At 39.2% G+C, this 25,370-nt stretch overlaps 1 protein-coding gene across 2 annotated transcripts in view; it reads left to right on the plus strand.

The window, feature by feature from the left end:
* Positions 1 to 25,370, plus strand: part of Cep89 (centrosomal protein 89) — a 62,958-nt gene that overhangs the window by 33,874 nt on the left and 3,714 nt on the right. The window contains exons 8-18 of one of the 2 annotated variants that reach the window (XM_027941430.2): positions 495 to 713; positions 1,889 to 2,034; positions 5,648 to 5,698; positions 5,864 to 5,947; positions 7,920 to 8,023; positions 10,804 to 10,919; positions 13,649 to 13,829; positions 16,116 to 16,283; positions 17,045 to 17,186; positions 21,562 to 21,651; positions 24,115 to 24,284. In XM_027941430.2, coding sequence (XP_027797231.2) covers positions 495 to 713; positions 1,889 to 2,034; positions 5,648 to 5,698; positions 5,864 to 5,947; positions 7,920 to 8,023; positions 10,804 to 10,919; positions 13,649 to 13,829; positions 16,116 to 16,283; positions 17,045 to 17,186; positions 21,562 to 21,651; positions 24,115 to 24,284 — 1,471 coding nt within the window. The remainder of the gene's footprint in view (positions 1 to 494; positions 714 to 1,888; positions 2,035 to 5,647; positions 5,699 to 5,863; positions 5,948 to 7,919; positions 8,024 to 10,803; positions 10,920 to 13,648; positions 13,830 to 16,115; positions 16,284 to 17,044; positions 17,187 to 21,561; positions 21,652 to 24,114; positions 24,285 to 25,370) is intronic. The other variant, XM_071604409.1, reaches the window with a different exon arrangement.

Raw genomic sequence — 25,370 nt, forward strand, 5'->3', positions numbered from 1 at the left:
TAGTCACTTCAAAGTGACTTTCTTTGTAACATGGGCACTGGGACAGAACAACAGGAAAATGACCAAGTTTGAGAAATTTCGTTGTAGTTTCTCTGTCCTGAGGTTAGATAACTTAGTTGATTTTTTTGTTTGTTTTTTGGTGATGCTGGGGATAGAACCCCAGAGCCTTACACAGGAGAGGTGAGTGCTCTACCGTTGAGCCACATCCACAGCCCTAGATAACTTAGTTGAAACAAACAGTTCAATGACTTGGGGCTTTAATATGAGTGACTCCATTGTAATTTTTAGTCTGGTTTGTTGGGGCCTCGAACAGCACCTTATTCCAAAACAATGGCTCCATGGCTTTTATTTAATATGTTCACCCTTGATTTTCCACCCACTCCACTGCCCACACCCAGTCAGCCATTGAGCTGTGTCAAGTTTTAGCCTCTGAAGCCTACTTTCACTTGTCTCTTCCCCAATTTTAAAGTGTTTTTTTCCCTCTACCTTTTCAGATGTAACTGGTAAAGCGCGTCAAAGATGTGTAGAAATAACCAAAGAAAAGTTTGAGGAATTAAAAGAAGAAAATTTGCACCTAAACAATAAAAATCAAAGCCTTACCGTTGAGCTATGTGCAATAAAACAAGCAATGAAAGAATTACAGTTAAAACTAAAGAGAATGGAAAAAGACAATGAAAGGCAGAAAGAGGCTGAGAAAGCATCCTCTCAGGAAGGTTGGGACAAGTACACTTCATTCATTTTAATCTCTATTTTGACAGTTAATGTTTCATGTTGTATATTTGTTGATACTTATGTGGATAACTTATGTTGTCATATTTAATAGTCCTTCATTACTATCTTTATGCTTATTGAAATTTGGTTTCATCTGCCATGTGGTTTTTTCATTGTTATGCTCAAGAAATTTCAATACTTTTGGAACTTGATGCTTTATTAGACCCAGTATCTTATGTGTACATGTATTTTTATCATTTTTTGTCTTCATGTGCAACATATAAAAGTGCCTTTTTAACCACATACTTACCAGTGATGAAGAGTATACTTCCTTGCTAATTAGATAATCAAAAATAAAAAATATCGTTTAAATTTGTATTTCTTTTATTATTGATGACCTTCAGTGTATTTTTTTTCCACATCTTTGGAGGCCATTTTTTTTCTCTTTCAGAAATTTGCTGACTTCAAATTGAAATAGTTTTCTTTTTCTTATTTGTAGACATCTTTACATATTAAGTCATTTGTCATGTATATACTATTTTCTTAGTTTTTGATAATTCAACTTTATCTTGAGGGTGATTTCCTTTTATGACCTTATTCCCTAGATGTCAAGTGGTTTTTCTAAGTTTATATAAATATTCACTGATATTTTCTGTTTACATTTTTCTATTCATATAATAATAATATTATGGCCTTAAGTAAATGATAAGTTTTCTTTTTACAGAATATTTCTTAGGAGCATTTATTTCTGATCTTTATGTAATTTGTAATTCCATTTATGTTTATTATATATTTATGTCATTTGCAATGTTACTTTGTGGAATCTGTTTTCTATTATGTTTTCTAATAGACATTGCATTTATGTGGGAAGGTTATTCTAACAAATTTTCTGTTTATATTATCTGGAAAAATGGCTGTTTCTTTCCAACTTAAATTTTTTTATTTTGCCTTATTGTACATGCAACAATTTCCAGAACAATATTGACTATCCAGTATTAAAAAGTGTTGTAACTACTATTCATTTATTTTATATAAATCTACATGTATATATATAATTTATTTCCTCTGTAAGCTTAAAAGGGAACAAGAAGCAAAAGATTAGTAATTTATATAAAATTCTGATAAGTTTAGTATAATTTATAGCATGATATTAAATTGATTTTTTTTTTTTTTTCAGGAGTTACTGCACCTGAATTACTTTATCTAAGGAAACAAGCTCAAGAACTGGTAGATGAAAATCATGGGTTGAAAATGACTGTTCATCGTTTGAATGTAGAGCTGAGTCGTTATCAAACAAAATTCAGACATTTGTCCAAGGAAGAGGTAATGTTTCTACTTAGAAAAATCAAACTTTTTTAAGCCTTTAATATTAAATTGGTTTCCAATTCTGAGGGGTTTTTATGTACTATAATTTAATGTAAAAAAGATGCATCCAACCTGACACAGTGGTGCATGCCTGTAATCCCAGTGATTTGGGAGGTTGAGGCAGGAGGATCTCAAGTTTGAGGCTAGCCTCAGCAACTTAGCAAGGCCTTAAGCAACTTAACAAGACCCTGTCTCAAAATAAAAAATAAGGGGGGGGGGGCATGAGAAAAATGGAGGAACTTTTATTGAGCAAAGGGTAGGGAGGGGAAGGATGGTGGTATGGAGGCAGGAAAGATGGTGGAATGAGATGGACATCATTTCCCTAGGTACATGTATGATTGCACATATGATGCAACACTACCTCATATATAACCAGAGAAATGAAAAATTGTGCTACAATTGTGTACAATGAATCAAAATGCATATTGCTATCATATATACCTAATTAAAATAAATTAATTAATAAAAAATAAAAAGAGCTGGGGATGTGGCTCAGTGGTAAAAAGATATGCCAAAGCACAGTCTTTCTTAAGAGCATTCTATTTCCTTTCTTCTTTCCCTTTAATATAGGTGATAAAGACCTTGGGGAGACATTGATACAGTATAGAAGTACATAAAGTAAAAGACTGAGCCCATCTCAGTTGCTCCATTTGATTTCTGTTACAGCTGCTATTTGCCAATATACAAACTGAAAAAAAAAAGAAGTAGATGTTTATTGATAAGAGTGGTTGCAGAATTAAGTTCTACAGACTCTTACTAAGCAAGCTACATATTAGATGTTGTGAAGAATATAAGATAAGAGCAGGTCTGGGCCCCTGCTCTTAGAGAATGGGAGGTGCACAGCTGATTGATTGGCTCTTGCTGGGGTCAAGGAAGGGAAAGCCATAGGCACACAGCATTATTATGTGGCTTCTGGGAGTTTAGGGCCTGTTGTTTTTGGTTTTGTTTTTTTTGTTGTTGTTGTTTGTTTGTTTTGGGGTTTTTTGTTTGTTTGTTTGTTTTGGTACCAGATATTGAACCCTGGGGCACTTAACCACCAAGCCACATCCCAGCCCTTTGTTTTTTATTTAGAGACAGGGTCTTGCTAATTGCTTAAGACCCTTGCTAAATTGCTGAGACTGGCTTTGAACTTGCAGTCCTCCTGCCTCAGCCTCCCAAGCTGCTGGGATTACAGGTATGCACCACCTCGCCCAGTAGGCCTGTGGGTTTCTGAGTTTTTTTCTTTTCTTTTTTCTCTTTTCTTTTTCTTTGTGTGTGTGGCGGGGGTATGTATGTGTGTTAGGGATTGAACCCAGGACCCTGTGCATGCCAAATGCTCTACCACTGAGCTTCACCCCTAGCCCCTGAGTTTCTTTTTGAAGAGGGACTCAAGTTTGATTTTTTAAAAATAATAGCTTAGACAACAGGCTAAATCTCCCCTATATGAAATGCTTGAGACCAGAAGTCTTTCAACTTTTGAAGTTTAGGGATTTTAGAATATTTACGTAAACTTTATCTATTGAGCTTCTCTAATTGGAATTTTTTAATAAGTTCAGATTTTGGAGCATTTTGGAGTTTGGATTGTCCAATTAGGAATGCTCAACTGGTATAATTCACATGCCATTCATTTCACCCTCTTGGAATGTACAGTTGAAAGAGGTTTACTGTGTCCACCAACTTAGGCAACCATCACCACAGTGAATTTTAGAATATTTTTATCCTATGACGAAATTTCATACCCATTAATGGTCACATTTACTTTCTATCTCTATGGATTTGCCTATTTTGAACATATCATATATATGTAGAACCATACAATGCATGGTCTTTTTTGACTGACTTATTATACTTAGCCTGATACTAATTATCTTTTTTTTTTTTTTTTTTTCTGTTTTGGTGCTGGAGCCTGAACTCAGGGCCTCATGCAGGCTAGGCAAGCACTGTAGCTCTGAGTTACACCCCCCAGCCCCAATATTAACTTTTAACAACAAAATAAAGCTTCAGGGTCACATACTCCAAACTGTGTTGCCTAGATTGGGTCCTTCTTCAGGGTTATGGGTGAGGCAGGGCAAGCAGGCCCATTGATAACCCTCTGGACACCCCCACCCTCCCTTGACTCCCCTGCACACCCTTTTTCTACCCTGTGCAAATGCCGTATTTTTTTGTGATCACTCTAGCCAGAAGTAATGACCTCTCTTTAAATCATAATAGACTGCCACTGAGCTACATCTACAGACCATTTGTCTACCTACCTACCTATCTACCTGTCTACTACCTACCTGCCTACCTACCATTCTAGCCATCTATTTTTGTGGTATTGGTATTGAACCCAGGAGTGCTCTACCACTGAGCTATATCCCCTGCCATTTTTTATTTTTTTATTTTGAGACAGGGTCTCACTAAGTTGCCCAGGCTAGCCTGAAACTTGTGATTCTCCTGCCTCAGCCTCCAAAGTTGCTGGAATTATACACATGTATGATGGTGCCTGACTACACTGCACAATGACAATAAAAAAGTCATTTGTATTAAAAGACTTATCTCTGTTATTAGACATAAAATCCTTGAAAACTAGGATTATGTTGTAATGTCCATAATGACTTCACAAGTTCACAATGTTCATGGAATGAATGAGTGATGAGATAGATGATTAAGATGAATACGTGGGAAACTTTTTTATTAAATAAGGAACAGCTCTATTGGGATATCTGCTTCTGTGCCAGGCTTTCTCTCTTGTGTAAACAGAGTTTGGGGAAGTCGAGGAGACTAGAATTTTCAGGGCAGGAATACCAGAAAGGAGGGAGCTCCGTAGATAAAGAAATGCATAAATCTGCATGGAATTCCTTGTGTCTTTTGTTAAATACTAGTATGCACACATGTAGGATGGAGCCCCGTTAGACCGGCAGAAAACAAGTACAGGAATCTGTGAATTGAATAGTTCCCAGAGCTCTCATAGCACAAGGAGATCTTTGACTTCTGATCGCCATAATGGAGAGACCTTGTTGAATGCTATGACATTGAGCACAGAGCCCAGAAGGGCCATGCTTTAGGAGTGTGGCTAAACTAGCCTTTCGGTAAGGGTTATTACAGACCCCACCAGATTATTTTCACCACACTAGGATGAAAAACAAGCCTGAAAGGAACAAGCTGATCCATAAGATCAGTGCCTGTTTAAAACAAACAAACACACACTCAAAAAAAAAAAAAAAAGAGAGAGAGAATAACCAAAAATCATTAAAGAAAGACAACAAAATCCAGACACCATGTAACATTCACAAAGTCTAGCATCCTAATAAAAAATTACTTACGTTTCAGATAGTATTGTTTCAGATAATATTGCATCAGTGTTGATTTTCTGATTTTCAGTATAGTACTGTGGTTAGGTAAATGAATGTTTTTGGTTTTAGGAAATATGCACTGAAATATTTAGAGGAAAGAGGGCATTACTCTCAAACATTGCAGAAAAGTTTTTCTCCTTTATACATTCATGCAAACATAGGGGTGAATGATGCTGGTCTAAATTAACAATGTAGAAGACTTAGAATTTCAGAGGAAGTATATTTTATTTTGTCTTTAATATGTGTTTTATTCTCAGAGCTTACATACTGAAGGCCTCCCATCAAAAGGCCCTATACCACCCTGGCTGGTAAGTAAAAGTTATTTAATTTCAGGCCAATATTTTCTGGGCTGTGTTTGCATACCTATTACAATCTATTCCAATATAAGTATGTCTTCTTGCCTTTTTAAAATTTTGCCAGTTGTGTTTAGATGTAAGAAATATATTAACCACCTCTTACTCCATTGTCTTCAGTTGGATATAAAGTGCCTTTCACCGTTGTTGCTAGCTTATGAAGATAGAATGAAAGAGAAGGATGAGCTTAATGCCACCCTCGAGGTAGGTTGGCAGATGTCTCAAAAGATTGATTTATAAAAATAAGACTGGTTTCCAATTTTGCAGGAACATTCTGAAGGTAAGTAAGCATGCCCAACATGTGGTAGGTACTCAGTTTGTTAAAAGAAGGAAAGGGGGAAGAAAGGAAGGAGTATGGAAGTGGGAGAAGGAGGGAAAGAGGAAGAGAGGCAAGGAGGAGAGAGGGAAAATGGAAGAGAGTGATTGGCCGAGCAGGGGGGTGGGCATGGGGGGAGAGGTATGGAGGGGCAGGACGTGCTGCACTGGAAACCATGGTTATAGCCTGGGCAACCCCACATGGACTAGGACCTTGGGTGCAGAGAACTCAGCAGTAGGGAGACACTTCTCTTATGGGACTTTGCAGCTGCAAATACCACAATTTGAAGAGACCTCTGGGCAGGAAAGGAAAGTAATAGGCCAGGGCCATGATAGGCAAACTTCAATGCTTATTAATTCCAAGAAGAACTGACCCCAGGGAAGTCAAGTAATTGAGCTGTTGAAGTGGTTAGGAAGTGAGGTTTTCTTAATTTGTGCTTTGTGGAAATGGCTTCTGGAAGCAAAGCTCCTTCTAATTGTGCAGGAAAACAAGCGCAGGCGTTACTTATGCCTCCTATACCTCTGGGTTCTTCAATTAAGTGGCCAAATAGATCTCTAGAATTGGAATTGGAAGAATCCAGAGAGAGAAGCGTTGGTTTTTATGGAATCCTGAGGAAGAAGGGTTCTTTTAAGAGTCACCCAGCCTGCTCTTCACTTGTGCTGTTCCATGTACGTGTCCTGGGAAATGCAATTTTGAATCTTTTCATCTAGACTTAGTATTGGACACTTAGTTTTTTAAAAGCATGAATTAATTTAGTACTAATTGATCAAAAATCAATCCTGATAATAAAATTGCTATTTTTACACTCTTTCTAAATCAGGATCAGCCCACTTTTTCTGTAAAGGGCCAGTTAATAAATATTTCAGGTTTTGTGGTTCGTACAGTTTCTGTTTGCAGCTATTCAACTCTGCTATTGTAGCATGAAAGCAACTGTAGACAACATGTAAACACTGGGTGGATCTACAGTGCATTAAAACATCAGGTGAATGGACTGCCCACTGTAGTTTGCCTGACTCGGTTCAAAAGAGAGCCAGGTGGGCTGGCAGCTATTGGAGAGTAACTGGGTAGAAGAGGAGAGGAAGCAACTTGGCAATGCTGCTGAGACAAACAGGTGTAAGCATAAATATCTAATAGTTAGGAGAAGAATATTGCAAAGCACCCCAGAGTAAATGTTGGCACCCAAGATTCTTATAAAGGATAGTGCAGGACACTGAAGCCAGACATATACTGGCCAAGAAAAGCCATGGTGGAGAAGGAGGCCCTGGTGAAGTGCCATAAACATCATTAGGAGCCTAAAGCTGAGACTGAACCACAGATCTGGATTCAGAGTTATAGGGACTGATGCCTTTTAATAAAGAGGCTTTCTCATGCTTGCTCTGAGCAAGATTAAGAGCCTCCAGCCCCCATACCAACTGACCAATTCCCCATGCAAATGGGCATTCATTAAGTTCTTATGTTTTACATAAAACCCTCCTATTTATCCTCTAGAGTCTCTAAGGAAAGAAAAAAACTGCAGTATTTATGGGCATCTTGGCTTTTTTTTTTCTATTGCCCTTTTAAATTCTTCAAATATTTCGCAATTATAGAAAAATGTTTTCACATCAGGAGTTGGATATTTAAAAAGCCAGGTTCTTTGTCCCTGTGCTCCATGACTTTGCAGTTGCCTGGTGCGTTATCTCACTAGACTTTTAGCTCTCTGAGGGCACATGGCACTGGGACGCAGAGTTTAAGGCTGGTGCTGGGGTAAGGCTTTGCCAAATGGCTATGACAGTGGATTGTAGGCACAGCAACAGCACTAGAGCCAAGAAAGAGAAGTGCACGTGGATGTGGATGTTACAGTTTACATAAATTTTATTTCAGGAGGAAATGAGAATGTTTAGGATGCGAGTCCAAGAAGTGGTGAAAGAGAATGAAGAATTGCACCAAGAGTTAAATAAGAGTAGACCTGTTACCAGTGATGAATGGCAAGTGATGGTATTTCTAGTATTTTGCTAATTTAAAATGCAAGAGAATAGAAATAAATTTTATGAAATCATCAAGTGCATTAATATATTTTCTTTTTAACAAATATATTTTAAGGGAGTTTCTTAGAAATTAAGGCACTATAAAATCATAGTAAACTATTCTAAAATGGTATTTTTCTTTCTTTTTTTGGTACTGAGGATTGAACATAGGGACACTACCACTAGGCTATATCCCCAACCTTTTTTAAAATTTTAAGACAGGGTTTTTCTAAATTGCTGAGGCTGACCTTGAATTTGTAGTCTTCCTACCTCAGCCTCCTAAATTGCTGGGATTACGGGCGTGTACCACCCTTCCAGCTTCTGTTTTTATTTTCTGAGGTGGTATTTCTCAACTCCTCTGGTCACTTCCAGGACTTTGGAATATAAAGGATAAAGCCTACACACATGACAGCAGATGTTCACCCTCTACTCCTCTTTTCCAATGCTGCTCCCATCCCTGGAGGCCCCTTCCACACTCCTTATCTTTCAGGGCTCAAATGGTGCTGTCATTAACTCTCCCTGAATGCAGAGTTAGTGCTCCCTTGTCTGTTTCTGACATAGTCCGAAGCATTTGCCCTGTCCTGGTACCTGGTACGCTATACCTACCTGTCCTGTATGTCTCCACTCTGTGTGTCTGTTCTCCTTTGCCCTCCTCAAGGGCAGTGACCACATCCTGTTCATGTTGGTATACAACTGCATCCAGCTCAGTAAAACAAATGCCCCTATAATGAAGTAGAGGAAGTAAAACTCATGAAAAGTCTTAATGGCGTTATCCAGGCAAGGCTAAGAAGATGATTTGTTTTGGATAGGTATGAGACATTTAGTATTTTTTAAATGTCTTAATGTTACTGAAAAAATGAAATATTTTCCATTATGTTCACTGATTGATATGTCCTTCAAGACTGGCGTGGGCATCCACTGGACTTTGGTGCACTTGATTTCCCCTGTTGAACTTGGATTGTCTTCTGTCGGGGTTCCTGGAAGGTTTCTCCTGTTAGTGCTCCTTGAACAGCACCCAGGACAACATGCCTCCAAGGGCCTTAGGGAGAATCTGGAATCTTAGGTTCTTTTCTAACTTTGTTATAGCCATGAGTCAAGTTCCTTTATGTTTCCTTAAAATAAAAATAAATCAGTAAGATAAAATAAAGGACAGCCCTGCATTCAAATCCCTGGTCCTGCCTAATTCCCCAGTCCTGTTTTTATTGAGATTTGAATTTTGCCCTCTGCTCTAGGGTGGTGGCTTGTACAGCGAGGGGGGTGAGCTAGGGGCCCCTGGGCTCTGAGGCCCTGTGAAGCCCTTCCCCCCAGCTCCTAACTGCTCCTTTGTGCCTGCCCAGGCGTGCAACTCCTAGACCTGCACACAGTTCTTGGCACACAGACCTCACACTTCAGTAGAAGCTTGTCTGTTTAGTTTCTGATAATTTCTGAGTAAATTCCTGGGCTATAGCTAGTCTCATCTTAATTTCACCTGATCAGCTGGGTAACTTCAGCTTCGTGGGCTGAAATGGAAAGGAGTATTAAACTAAATCTGAGGTTTTCAACTTTTTTTTTTTTTTTTTTTAGGGATAAAGGAACCCTTTCATTTTAAATAGAAAGGAATAAAGGGAGGAAGTTGAGGGAGGAATGAATGAGTTAACTGATGAAGTAAAAGTCTCATAAGGACGTCCAGAACGTAATGGGTCAAAGTGTAGCTGCTCTGTGAGACAGGAATGAGGAAGCTAAAGAGGCCAGTGAGACTGAGGCCCCTTCTCACAGTGCAGATAGCAGGCAGGAACACCCCAGTGATAAGGAGCTAGTGTGCAGCCACAGTGGCGTGAGGTCATTGTCACAGCCTGGCTCCTTCTTTCCTCTCTCCTTTCTCCTCTGACCTTTGAGTTTAAAGTAGGAAATCAAGATAGTTATTTGTTTATAGTCTATTTTGGGTGGTAAACACTTAACTAGACCATTATACCATTCCTTCAGCTCATGCTTATTGGAATTTTTAATCCTGAAGGTTGAGCTGGATAGAATTTACATGGCACTTTCTGTAAGAAAAGGGTTTGCTTGTGGCGAAATAAAGATTAGGGTAGTCTTGTGTAGTTTTAAGAAACCATTACAAAGCCTTCTAACAAAGTATTTATTTTTAGGCAACTATGCTACTGATCATAAGTGAGTACTTTTTCAGTAAAATGGGAACTTTCTAAATTCTTACAAGCTTCAAAATAATTCAGTGCATGTGGGGATTGGAGGTTTATATAAATGAAATGTGGTCCATTTGATGATTGTGTCAGCTGGATATTAAGTATATGAGAGTCTATATTATTCTCTTTTGTATATCTTTGAAATTTTGCATTCTACACAGGTTGTTTTGGTTTTATGCTAGAGATCAACAGGACCTCACACATATGAAGCACATACTTTACCACTAAGCTACACTCCCAGCCCTGATACATTTTAAAAAGTTACTCAAGGGTTCAGAGTATAGCCCAGTGGTATCGCAGCTGCCTAAGCCCTGACTGTTATCTGTAGTATCAAAATGAAAACAAAGGTACTAAAGCAGGCCATCATTCAAACTTCATTGCAATTCTTTTCCCTATTTAATACAAATGGCTGAATTGGCTGTTCTACTAATGTACAACATTAAAACATGTCCAGATATTCATCACCTCCATAAATCAGTTGTTTTCTTTTAGACTTGGTAGGTTACTGTAATCACACTCAGTACCTGAATGGCTGTATTTAATTTTGTAAATCATTTGTAGGCATCAGCTTCAGACTCAAGCAGAACTAGTTTTAGAGGAGAACAAGTTGTTGATAGACCAGTTGGCGATTCAGCAAATGAAAGCCAAGGATGCTCACCAGGAGCATCTCCAAGAAGGTGAGTAATGGTGATGTCACTATTATATCCCTGAAAAAAAAAATCATGTTTTCTGAATGTTCTTTTTTCCCAAAATGCAACTCTTTATTACATGTTTTAGCCATTGCCCTTAATGCATTGATGGCCTTCTCTTTGATGCCACAGCACTATTTCTAGTCATTTTCTGTATTTTGTGAATTAATTGTAGGTAGTAGACTCTGTAGAATTGATTTTAGAGTAAATTAGTGCCTTAGAAGGGACAAAGTCATGTGAGTAAGCATTCTATTCTTTTTTTTTTTTTTTTTGTACTAGGGGTACTTATCCACTGAGCCACATCCCTAACCCTTTTTCTATTTTATTAAGAGGCAGGGTCTCACTAAGTTGCTTAAGGACTCACCAAGTTGTGAGGCTGGCTTTGAACTCATGATCCTCCTACCTCACCCTCCTGAGCTTCTGGGAAGAAAGCATTCTAAACAACACAATGACATCCTCCCAAATCTTTGTTGAATGAGTAAATAAGTAGAGCCTCTCTTTGTGCTTTTTCTTCCAACAAGCCTAAGGGAGATAGGTTAAGCCTAAGAGAAGTTAAATCTTTGTAGTTAGTCTCCATCAGATACCTCCTCTGAAAGTCTCTCCCTCACCCTAGGAGCCCTACTCCATATGACAGTGGATTTGCAAGTAAGCCAGATTAAGGAAGAATCGTTTCTTCTGCTTTGACTAAAACCAAATTTATGAGCAGAAAAAAAATAGTAATTTCTTTTGCCTTTACTTAATTTTCCAGGGAAGAATAACATAGGACAGTAAGCTGAAAGACAAGTGTCTTGAGTGAGCCATTGTAACCCCTCCTCCAGTTTGCCCTCCTGCACATGCTGGTTTAGTGACTCTTCCCTTCCACATTGAGGAAGAGCTCCTTACCAGCCTTCTATCACAGAAGCTGCTGAGCCACATTTTGTGTTTCTGCCAACTAGGCCATGTTTAAATACAAGAGCATCTCTCAGGAGTCCCCACAGGGCTGTCCTCTGCAGGACTTTCTCAACCTGTGTGCCTGGCAATACTTGTGTTTATTCTGGCATCGCTGAGCAGGAAGAAAGAGACTGTTTCTGGGCCTCCTGGCTTTGTTTTCAGAAATGGAAATAATAGGGAAATTACTTTCCTATTCACCAAGTTTAATTTTCTTAAACTTAATGGATTGTACCTGTGTGGTGATTCTTCTGATCTGCTGGTACAGGCAAGCCTTCGGCCCATGTGTTCATGATTGACCCAGTTGTCTGTTATTTTCCCATTCCCTGGAAACAGCTGTTCCCTTTGATCAGCTCAGTGTTTTCTAGAGTAGAAAGATTTAAAGTGTTATGCTATCATACTTCTAAGGGCTGCTTTCAACAGATGCCCAGGGAATATCTCATTATATATGACCATGTCACATGGGATGGAAATACTTCTGATTTACTTTCAATATAGGGCATAAATTATAAAAACTTAGAAGAGGGGCTGGGGTTGTGGCTCAGTGGTAGTGTGCTCGCCTAACATACATGAGGCACTGGGTTCGATCCTCAGCACCACATAAAAATTAAGACAATAAGGACCATCAACAATTAAAAAAAAAAACTTAGAAGAAAAAATAATAAATTCAGTGCTTAGTTAGGCTGTGTTTGATATCCTTAAAAATCTTGAAAATCTTCCAGTTTTAGAGACAACATCATGATATATATTTGCAAATCTATGTATGGTTTAAGACTTAGTCTTTGGAAAGTCAATTCCTTGAAGACTGGATTCATGTCTTGTTAAATATTATAGTCAGTTCCAATAAAATATTTTAGCATCTGCAAGGGATTGGTTCCAGACAGACAGACACACACACACACACACACACACACACACACAACCAAAATGTATGAATGCTTGGGTCCCATATAGAAAATGGTACAGCATCAACACATAACCTACACAAATCCTTCTGTATGCTTTAAGTCCTCCCTAAATTACTTATCATACCTAATATAATGTAAACAGTTACTATGCTGTTTTGTTTATAATGTAGTGAAAAGGAAAAAACTATATATGTTCAGTATAGATCTAATTTTGTTCTGAATATTTGTGACCCACAGTTGGTTGAGTCCACTGATGGTGGAACCCATGGATATGGAGAGCTGACTGTATATTTAGTGAATGTTTAATATAGGGAAAGTAATTTCTTTCTTCTTTCTTTCCTTTCTTCTTTTTTTTTTCTTTCAGTACTGGGGATTGAACCCAGGGGTGCTCCACCACTGAACTATATCCCAAGCCCTTTTTATTTTTTATTTTGGGACAGAGTCTTGCTGAGTTGCTGAAGCTGGCCTCAGACTAGTGACCCTCCTGCCACAACCTTCTAGTAGCTGGGATTATAGGTGAGCGCTACTGCGGCTGGCAGGGAAAGGGATTTCTTTCTTTTTTTTTTCCTAATATTTATTTTTTTAAGGTGTAGATGGACACAACACAATACCTTTATTTATTTATTTTATTTTCATGTGGTGCTGAGGATCAAACCCGGGCCCTGCCCATGCTAGGCGAGCGCTCTATCGCTGAGCCATAATCCCAGCCCCGCAAAGCAATTTCTATGTGAAAGACTTTGGTTAATTTATAACTCTCCAAAGATTATTTTTAAAAGACCATTTTGCAAGCTGTCTCACATTAGTGTTTCCTAGTAATTAATTAGTACTTGTGTTTTATTAAGCTCCTGTGTCGAGTCTGTGTCCTTCTCTTTTGCTTTTCAGTGTCTAAGCTGACTAAACAACTCATGCTCTTGGAAACTAAAACACAGGGCCAGGAAAAGAAGCTGATGGAAAACAAACAGCAGCTGGAGAGTTTAGAGACCAAATGTCAGGAACTTAAAGCACACTTGGACGGCAAGATTGCCATGGAAGTTCATACTTCAATTGTAAATGAGTTAAAAAGGTGAGGCTTTAATGTCTTTCTAAATATTAATGAGAAACCTGCATATCAATGTAGGCAGAGTGGAGAAAGGTTGCTCAGGGTTTTTCTTTTTTTTTCCCTGAGACAGATTCTCACTGTGTTGCCCAGGCTGACCTGGAATTCCTAGGCTTAAGAGATCTATCTTCTGAGCCTTGCAGGTAGCTGAGACTGCAGATGTGCACCACCACGCCTGGCTCTCGGGCTTGTTTTAAGAATTTTTCTTCATCACGAGTTTTCAGAAACTTGATTTGGATGTTTATTGATGTGGTTTCTTTCTTTCTTTCTTTCTTTCTTTCTTTCTTTCTTTCTTTCCTTCTTTCTTTCTTCCTTTCTTTCTGACATAATACCTTTATTTTGTTTTTTTAATGTGGTGCTAAGGATCGAACCCAGTGCTTCATAAGTGAGAGGCGAGCACTCTACCAGTTAGCTACAACCCCAGCCCTGGTGTGGTTTCTTTATCCTGTTTGAGTTTCATTGAGCCTCTTGGGGCTGTGGGCTTATATCTTTCATCATACTTGGGAGTATTTTACCCCCTTCCCCTGGGACTGCTTGATACTGTGCTGTGCTCATTGTTTCTCTCTGTGCTTTAATTGGATAGCTTTTATTGCTCTGCCTCTAAGCTCATTGATCTTTTCTCTTGCTATTTAATCTGCTATTATTTGTATCCAGTGAATTGATCGTGTCATGTGTGTGTGTATATATATATTTCCCATATCTGGAGGATCCATTGGAGTCTTTTTTGTATTTTCCATTTCTCTCCTCATCATGCTCTTTTTCTCTACTTTCTGAAACAGATGGGGCATGTATATATAATAGCTGTTGAAAACCTTGTTTGCCAGTGCCAGCATCTCTCTCACTTCTTGGTCTCTTCTTTTAATTTTGCTTCCTCCTAATCAGGGACCATATTCTCATATTATTGCTTGATTGGATCATAGATAGTGTAGGTTTTTGTGGGTCAATGCCGTATTTATTGCCTTGTTTTAAATAGTGTTTTGTTTTTGTTGCATGCCAAAGTTACTAAGAAGTGCCAGATTCATCCAAAGCCCACTCTTGCTAGGAGGGGCCCAGACAACCTTTTGGCTAGGACTGGTGTAGCCGCACTTTTAAGGCAGTAGTGTTCTGAGGATCCTATCTGATGTCCCTTATGGCCTGTGCTATTCCACTTTGGTGGGTTCAGGTACTATTTCTTGTGTGCTGCTTCCTCATTTCTGGTGTCTCTTTCTTCAGCCAGTGGACAGTTTCCTCTCACATGAATATAGGTCTGTATTCAGCCAAAGACTTGTGGTGGCCCCCAAAAGATCTCCAGAGCCTTCCTCCCTCTGAAAAAGCCCCCCATCTGCCCTAGACACTTAACCTCCCTGATCTTTGATCTCTGGCAAGTCACTCCAGCTGGTGTGCCACTTCTGGGTTTTCCCACGCTGTGAGGCAGAGGTAGAGCCACTGTGGCCCTCATCTTGGTTTCCCTTATCTCCGTTTCACACTCCTATGGTGCCAGTTGTCCAAAGTCTGTAAACTGTTGCTTCTTCTGTTCCACCTGGTTTCTTAGCTGGAGGTTAAATCTGGCCTCTGTCATAATCCTGGCTGGAAGCAAAACTATATTTTCAAAATTATTTTTTAACCTTTTATTATTAATCCAGTTCAACGATTTATCCAAAAAATAATGGTTAACTTAGTTTTTAATGAAAAAATGAGTTCTGAATTTTATATGTTCCAGTTATTAGACCATCCTGAAAACCGTACATTCTTATATATCCCTGCTGTACTTGGTAGGTATGCAGCTCCTATCCCATGTTACCCTCTGTACAAACTTGACAGCACCTGAGCTGGTGTTCAAGACAAATGTCCCATTTGTTCTTTGTTTCTTTTATTATAAAAGCATGTGTTTATAATTACATTATGACAAAATGAAATTTGTTCTAGAAATAGTATTTTTTTCCCCTGGAAATTATAACCATGTGAAAACTGAGCTGTCTAGGACTTTTTTCTGGAAAAACAGGTATGAACGGTACATATACCAGTAAAAGCACAACCTGTGAGCAGAAAGAGGGGTTAGATCTTCCCTATCCAAGAAGTTTGCTTCCAGCCACACCCTCACTCCTCTGCTCCAGCAGCTGGACCTGGGCCCCCTAGGGCATAGGATGGGGAGGTGAGTCTGCTCAGGCCTCCAGGCCACTCACCCAGGGGCTCCGCTATTGATCACCTGGCTGCAGTGACCGCCTGACTTTAGCTGGTGCACTGGATATATGCCTGTAATGTTTTTGTCTTCAGCCAACTGAAGAAGGAAGAAGAGAGAGGGAGTGCTGAGCTGGAAGAGCTGATGGAAAAGCTGACAGGATTGCAAGTGCAGAAAAAGAGCCTGCTTCTAGAGAAGAGCAACTTGACAGCTAGAAACAAAGCACTGGAGGCCGAACTTGAAAAAACCCAGAAAACAAATAGGTTTATAGATTTATTTTTTTTCTCCTTAAGTTTTTATTTTTCCCAATAGATCAAAAAAAAAAAAAAAGACAACTAAAGAATATTTCCTTTCCTTTACCTTTTCCTTTTACATTGCTATTAAATGGAGAAGAGTAATTGAGATTATAGGATATCAGAATATAAGTATAGTGAAAGCTTTTCTGTTGGCCAACATTAACCACATCTCTCAAGTCTGGAGTTCAGATGTGGTTGTTGATAATCATATGATGACCCTAAGACCTTTGACTTTCTAGAAGTTCATTCCTAATCATTTACTGGTAGAGCGTCCTAACATTTCCCAGTAGAGCATCTGTCAGGCATGCATGAGGCCCTGGGTTCAAATCCCAGTACCATAGGAAGAGGGGAAAAAAAAAAAGTATCTTTTAGAGCATGAGCCAAGTAGTTAAAAGAATAGTATTTAATTAGCCTATTTATTGGTGGCATTTTGTGAGTCCTATTAACTTGATTTGGAGTTATTAATTATGCATGGTTTCAAATTAAATCGTCTTACCTTACAATAGTAGAAGATTTAGGTTACTGAACAACAGCATTTATTTTTTAATTTTTTGCGTTGCTGGGGATCAAACCCAGGGCCTTGAACATGCCGGGAAAGCACTCTCCCCCTAGCCCCAAGAATAGCCTTGAACTGTTAACATGCTTGCTGTTTTTATAACACAGATATTTGCTGTGCCCTAGCCCTGCAGGCTAATAGTTTTTATTCTCCCATTTGGGGAACTCTGTAGGAGATACCAAAAGAAAATCGATATCCTCAAAAAGCAAGTGGAAAAAGCCATGGGGAGTGAAATGTCTGCTCGCCAGAACCTGGCAAATCTTGTTGGGGTAGCAGAGAACATAACACAGGAACGAGACAGTCTTATGTGTTTGGTAAGTTGCCTCAGAATAATGTAAAATAAAATGAAGTTTATGTGCAAATGTGACTTTAAGAGTATTCCAAAAACTAATCCATAAAGAGCTTCATGTTGAGCAGGGTTGTGGCTCAGTGGTAGAGTGCTTGCCTGGCATGTGTGAGGCACTGGGTTCTATTCTCAGCACCACATATAAATAAATAAAATAAAGACCTAACAACTAATGAAAGTATTTTTTTAAAAAAGCCTCTTTCTGGGGCTGGGGTTGTGGCTCAGAAGTAGAGCGCTCGCCTACCATGCGTGAGGCACTGGGTTTGATCCTCAGCACCACATACAAATAAAATAAAGACATTGTGTCCACCTAAAAGTAAAAAATAATTTTTTTTTAAAAAAAAGCCTCTTTCTGTAAAAGAGCTTCATGTTTTAAAATTTTACCTGCACATTTCCAAATTCTCTAAAATTTGATCTTTTTAAAATTTTTTTTAGTTGTAGTTGGACAGAATACCTTTACTGTATTTATTACTTTTTTTTTTTAATGTGGTACTGAGGATCGAACCCAATGCCTCACATGTGCTAGGCAAGTGCTGCACCACTGAACTACAACCCCAGCCCCAAAATTTGATCTTTTAAACCATGAACAAAAACTTTTTTTTTAAAGAGAGAGGAGAGAGAGAGAGAGAGAGAGAGAGAGAGAGAATGAATTTTTTAATATTTTCAGTTTTCGGTGGACACAACTTCTTTATTTTATTTTTATGCGGTGCTGAGGATCGAACCCAGCGCCGGCGCATGCCAGGCAAGCGCATTACCGCTTGATCCACATCCCCAGCCCACAAAAACGTTTTTAAATAATGACAATTTTTATTTTAGAAAGCAACTTAGGAGGAGCAGTAAGTCATCTCGTGTTTATTATACCTACACATGTAGCTTTATATTATCTTCGTAGTGCTATTATTTTCCCTGTTTGAAGGTGAAGCATAGTCATAGGGCTGGAGGTACAGCTTAGTGGTGCATGTGCTTAGTATGGGGAAAGCCCTGGTTCAATCCCCAGCACTAAAGGAAAAAAAAAAGTATTGGGCTTGGGTTGTGGCTCAGTGGTAGAGCACTTGCCTAGCATGTGTGAGTCATTGGGTTCGATTGTCAGCACCACATATAAATAAATGAATAAAATAAAATAAAGGTATTCATCAACATCTAAAAAAAAAAAAAAGAATCATAGATATCTCTTCCTATGGACATAGTTGAAAGGTGAGATTCTTCCCATACCATTTCTAATATGCCAGTCCCAAGGAAGGGAATTAATTCAATCATTGGTGTCCTAAGTGATGGAGACCACACAGCTAGCAAGAGTCATGTGTGGGCATGATCTTAGGCATTTCCATAATGATTTCAAAAGATATCTGCTACAGATTATGTGGTGAGAGGAAGAAGTCATGCCAAGCCATATGCATTGAAAGAGATCTGTAGGATTTACCCCAAATTGTGACAGTGAGTTATCTCCAAAGAGTAGAATTTCAGATGATTTTTTAAGAAAAGTCTTCTCACTTATCTGCATTTTGTGTTTTTTCCTACATCGAACACATATTGCTTCTATACATGTAAGCATGTATGTTTAAGCAGTGTTGCAAACTCTGGTAGTATAAGATTAGAAGTCATAACTGAATGAATGCCATGACAAAAGAAACCAGCGGAAATTCTGAGAAAGTCAGAATCCTGCAAACCTGGAAGTCTATTGGGACATGTCACAGTCCCATTTCTATTTGTTATAAAGACGTTAAGTTCCTCCACAGGAAAATGAATGTTGGCTTTTATCCCTTGCATATAGAGGAGGAAATATAAGTAGTAGGCAGCTCTTGAGGAAAAATGGTGATCTTTATTTGTTTATTTATTTATTTATTTTTTGAGAGAGAGAATTTTAATATTTATTTTTTTTAGTTTTGGGCGGTCACAACATCTTTGTTTGTATGTGGTGCTGAGGATCGAACCCGGGCCGCACGCATGCAAGGCGAGCGCGCTACTGCTTGAGCCAGATCCCCAGCCCCGTGATCTTTATTTTTAATAAAAGAAATGCTAATTTAATTAGTCTTGTGATACCAATCTGTACTTAATGTTACAAAACATTTTCAAAACGATAATAGAGTTGATTGAAGTATAGAAAGTCTGGTTGTACATTACTGGTGAATTCTAAGTCCTTTCTGGGTCTTCTAGAAAACAATTTGGTTTGACACAGCATCGTAGGAATCCTAAAAGTACTCAAACCTTCTGATTTCATAGTCCCCCTCCTGAAAAGTTGTTGTCCCAACCAAAGTGATATTTTCTGTAGCGCCACTGAGTACCCACTTTCCTTTCTCTTGAGTGCATTGGGCTTGCCCACTGGAATATCAAGAGCAAAGCCAAAACTTGTTAGAAAATTAAAGTGCCAAGCAAACCTGTTAATCTAGCATGTTCCTGGAGACCTGCCCACTATATATTAGTGCTACCATAGATGCAAAGCCATCTTGTTTGTAGGATATGCAGGAATCCCTGTCCTTGGGATGCAGGTTCCGTACCTCCCACTGGGCCATGGGGCATCATAGGCTTCCACAGTGAAGTGAAGATCTTTCCTGACCTTCAAATGGTCCCCCTGGGGCCAACCCCTCATCTTTGTGGGCCAGGCATGGAAATACAAATGGAAACCGAATTCTACATCCCCAAATATTTAAAAGTTATAAATTGAGCCAACAGAGTGTTAATAAAAAATGAGTTCTCTCTTTTTGCCTTGATCTTTATAAAAGCCTGAGGCAGGTTCAAGTTTAGAATCCTTAAACCCTTCAGAACCACAGATTCCTAGAATATAAGATGTAGGTCCCTGGACTTTCCACCTATCACCAGGGACCTCATTGTACACCAAGACGCTGTTGTCCACATAGGGAGGTGTGAGAGAGGTGCCAGGACATCTGGGCAGGATACTCAGGGTTCTGCATAACCAGGCCCAGGTCATATGTGTCCTTGGGCTGCGGGCTTCTTTCTCCTGGAGGCACCATTCCTCTAGCCCAGGCCCAGGGGTGATGCTTCTGGCTTCTGTCCTGTCCAGGGTCTCAACCATGTTCTTCCATCCTATCCCGTCCTCGTGTCCTGGGCTCTGTGAGAGACCCCACTCTGACCCTCCATACACATTCAGGCAGGGGGAGGTTTCCACTCTGCTTTTGAAACTGTCCACTGATCACCAAATAACTTTAAAATTCCCCAAGTAATTTCACCATCTTTCATTTGTCAAGTTTCTGTGGGAGATCACTGGCCTTAGGTTCTGACATCTTAATTTTTTATTGGGTGGAATTTCAACATGACTCAGGCAAATTGTTTAGCTTTCCGTGTCTCTCTTTTTTTTTTTCTGGAATATTAAACTGTGTCATCACTAGGCTAGAAGGAATGCTAACCTTTACTTTTTTTTTTTTTTTTAGAGAGAGAGAGAGAGAGAGAATTTTTTAATATTTATTTTTTAGTATTCGGCGGACACAACATCTTTGTTTGTATGTGGTGCTGAGGATCGAACCCGGGCCGCACGCATGCCAGGCGAGCGCGCTACCACTTGAGCCACATCTCCAGCCCCTAACCTTTACTTTTTTTCTTTAATTTTAGCAACTGAAATTGTTTTCTTTTTTTAGAAAATATTTTGTTTTTAGTTGTAGTTGGACACAATACCTTTATATCTAGTTTTATGAGGTGCTGAGGATTGAACCCAGTGCCCTGCAAGTGCTCTACCACTGAGACACAACCCCAGACCATTAAATTGTTAATAGTATATGATAGTTCATTTTCCATTTGGATATTAATCTAAATCATTAAGCTTCAAATGGCATCCCTCTTAGATGTACTGTTTGTCATGTTTGGTTTGGAGAACAGCATTGTGTATTCATATGATTATCCTTAATTTTGTTGTAATGAATCAAATTAGTCACATTACAACTTTACATCTTAGTACTTATTCCTTTGACATGATTGAAGGCATTATATATTCCACAAGGTTAGAGATATGTTCTGGACGCCCCTATGACCCTTGCCCCTCGTCTGTGGGGCCTAGGTCTTCTATTCCTGCCCATGAGAAGCATCCCACATGCTGGTCCCTGCTCTTCCCCTCCTCAGCCTGTGTCTTGAGTTCTGCTCACAGCCCTCACCCAAGTAGTGCGGGAAGCTGGAGATGGAGGCAAGGTGGTGTGTATAGGAGAAGACAAAATGGAGATTGCTTGGGAGTAGTTCATTGTTTGCAAAATAATTTATTTTTTCCAGTGCTTGAGGTGGAACCGAGGCCTCATGCATCTTAGGCAAGCACTTTACCACTTAGCCCAAAAATCTTTTATTATTTTAATTTTTCTGTAAAACTGAGAGCTCATTTAGTTTTGTCTTCGCTTTCTCCTTAGACTAAATGTTTAGAAAGTGAAAAACACGGAGTCCTGAATACAATCATAAAAGGCAATATTCGCTTGGGAAAGTTAGAGGAAAAAATCAAGGTAAGTGGTCCTTTAACTGCAGAGATTCTGTGGGGAATGGGGCTTACATGTAGATTTCTGTGTTTAAGAAAATGACTCATTTTGCATGTGTGCGTCACTGATCATTCACAGAGTAAAGCAATATAAGGTTTTGCTTGCAGAAATAGTACCCCTCTAGTTATTAAATAATCTTTGGAGCCGGGGGTGGTGGCACACACCTGTAATCCTAATGGCTAGGGAGGCTGAGGTAGGAGGTGTCACAAGTTCAAAGCCAGCCTCAGCAAAATTGAGGTGTTAAGCAACTCAGTGAGACCCTGTCTCTAAATAAAATACAAAATAGGGCTGGGGATGTGGCTCAGTGGTTGAGTGCCCCCTAGTTCAATCCCTAGTACCCTAAAAAACATAATAATAATTATCATCTTTGGTTCCTCTACAAAAAAAAAAAAAATTATATAGTGGTTTGTTTAAAAAAAAAAAAAAAAAAAGATGGAAAACTCTCCAGGCTCTATTGTTAGATTGCCAGCCAGCTTTATCATCAACCCCAGCTTTAGTTGGTCCAGTTAAAGAGCAGCATTGGCCTGCTCCTCTCTTGCCTTAATCTGATTGCACCCTCCAGTTTCTCTGCTCAAAGAAAGCCATCCTCATTGTACCTTGCTTCTGCCTTGGACCACCCCTCCCTAGACCCCTGCTCCCATCCTTGCTGGCTGTGTTCTGACTGCTAGCCTCCCTGCCTGCCGCACAGCATCACCAGACAACCTGGCTTCTGTTGGGCAGGACCAGGGAGAGAACCAGTAGGCTAGAGGCTAGAGGGAGGAGAGCAGGGGACCTGGAATTTTGAAGGAGAAGGTGCTGTGAGGTTGTGTAGCTCCAAGCCTAGGGAATAAGGTCTTTGACCTTAGACTCAAGTGCATATACTTGTAGGACAATGATTTTAAAAAGGCCTGGTCATGGAGAAATAGATGGTGGCATTTAATATGTTGGAACATTCACAAGCTAAGAAAAACTCGACATTAGCTGGCTTGTATAAATAGAACTCACCCAGAGAAGAAACCATGAGCAGGATCCAGTTTAAGCAGGGCAGACTCTGGGGAAACCCCAGCAAAACATTACATCTAAAAGTGAGGGCCTCACCTTGGAAGTTAGGGGCCATGACAAGATCTAGGTCACTTGGCTTTGCAAATAGAAGTCCTTTGGATTGAGGGAGACAGAGAAGAGGCTCCATGAGGCTTGGAGGGCTACGCTAGCCCAGCCATTGACTCTTTACATCTGCCAAGATGTAATTCAAGCCAAAAGCACAGAATGAATAATAATAAAAAAAATACTAAATAATTAAAAAATGAAAAATAATAAATAAGATGCTAAAGACTACAATTAATAATGTTGTCGTTGTGAATAACTATACGACACCGCAGCAAATCTATAAAGTTAAACTCTAGGAAATAATAAATTAAAATAGTAATAAGAGCTTTATCTACTTTCCTGGTCTAAGACTGGTCAAAAGATTAAAAATAAATAAATAGGACATAGAAGGTTTAACAACATGATCAATAAGATATATTTATGTATATATAAATAACAATTGTGAAAATTGATCTTAGCTTCTCTACAATGAAAGCCTCATTAATCCCTAAAGCAGAAATAACAGACATTTTTTTATCACAAATATGAAAACTTGACATTAATAAAATCAGAAATTTCTTTCATTAGAAGTATTAAAAATTAGGCACTAAACTGTATATAAATATTAGAATATTAGAATTTGTTTAAAATGTTGAGTCTATGTGAACTGTGTGTGTGTGTCAGAGTCCCTGTGACAATAGTTTTAAAAATGCTCAGAGAGCCTGTGAAGATCTAAAATACAATACGATGCAATTGAAAGAGGGAAAATAAATGAATCGGGCTTTTAACTGTCATTTGTTTGACAATAGAGAATGACAGACCTTATTAGGCTCATATATGGGGTTTCCTTAATAATACTGACAGTGTCGCATTAGCTCTTTCTTTCTTTAGTTTAATTTAACTTTATTATATTTTTTTGAGTTGAAGCTTCATTTCATTGTCCAGACTGGCCTTGGATCTCCTGGGCTCAGCTTCCCCAGGAGCTGGGACTACAGGTGCACCACAAGCCCAGCCATGACATTAATTCTTATATTACCAGTTGAACAAGGGATGAAAGTTGTTCTGGAAAAAATAAAGAAGTAGTTTAATTTGCAATAACAACCAATTTGTTCTGTGATGCTAGTACTTAATATTTAATTTTATTTGTTGCATATTAAAAAACCATGGCATAATATACACTAGAAATTTGGTTTACTTTTACTTGAAATTCTTTTATTACTTTTTTCACTTTGAGGATGCAGACTTGCCCTCCCAGATCAGCCTTCTCTAGGGCTCAACCTAGTGGGCTCCAGGAGTGTAGGGAGTAGGCAGGAACGCAGCCCCGGGCAGTGTCCTCTGGCTCACTGAGTCCCTCCTCCCCGCCAGGCGTATAAGAAGCAGGCAGCACTGAAACTGGGGGACATCAATCACCAACTGCTGGAGCAGCAAGAGCACTTTGCCGGCAAGAAAGCCCAGTACCAGTGGAAGATGCGGCAGCTCCACCAGATGCTGCAGGACAAGCAGGAGGTCCTGGATGAAGCCCTGCAGCAGAGAAGGTGGGGCCTCCCAGCCCCAGGTCCCAGCGACTCATAGAAAGTGTGTGTGTGTGTGTGTGTGTGTGTGTGTGTTCCATAGAATTTTCTGGGAAAAAACCTTAGGCTTGTTTTATTTTTACATTTCAGTTTAATCTGGATTTAACATTGGCCTTCATTTCTATTTGCCCTTCATTTCTTTATTCTCTCTTTTAAAAATTCCTGTTGACTGGGCTGGGGATGTGGCTCAAGCGGTAGCGTGCTCGTCTGGCATGCGTGCGGCCCGGGTTCGATCCTCAGCACCACATACAAACAAAGATGTTGTGTCCGCCGAAAACTAAAAATAAATATTTAAAAAAAAAAAAAATTCCTGTTGACTTGGACTTGCAGTCTAGTCCTCTAACTGCCTTTCCCTTTTTCTCCTCTTTTCCATCTCTTTGATATTTTTGTTTTATTTCACTTTCTTCAGAGATTTAATTTGTTTTATTTCTTTTGTGATTTTAAAATTTTCTGAGAACCTTAAAGTCTCTGGTCATTCCCTTTTTGTTACATCCTGATCATAAGATTACGAGTAAAATTCGTTCTCTGTGTTTGGAGGGTTTTATACTACCCACACTTTTATCCCTCAAACATATGATAGAGGAAATATTGTCAGTGGATTCGAAATATCCGAGAAGCCCACTGCAGTGGCATGTGCCTGTAGTCCCAGCTACTCAGGCCAAGGCAGGAGTGTCATTTGATCCCAGGAGTTTGGGACCAGCCTGAGCAGCATAGTGAGGCCCCTGTCTAAAAAGTCATACACATCAAAAAACACTGGAGACGTTTTGTGGAGGTGAACTTACTCCTTGTATCTAATTGTGACTTTGTACTCATTTGAGCATTTTCTCTTGACCCCTCCCTTCTCCGACCTTTGATACCCCTCATTCTGCTCTATTTCTACAAGATTAAATTTTTTAGATTTCATGTGTGAGTGAGATCATGTGGTATTTCTTTCTGTGTCCAGCTTATTTCACTTAGCATTATGTTTTCTAAATTCACCCATATTCTCTCAAATGATAGGATTTCATTTTTAAAAAATATTTATTTTTTAGATGTAGTTGGACACAATAC

The sequence above is a fragment of the Marmota flaviventris genome, chromosome 18 (assembly GCF_047511675.1).
Source record: "Marmota flaviventris isolate mMarFla1 chromosome 18, mMarFla1.hap1, whole genome shotgun sequence".
NCBI classification, from domain to species: Eukaryota; Metazoa; Chordata; class Mammalia; order Rodentia; family Sciuridae; genus Marmota; species Marmota flaviventris.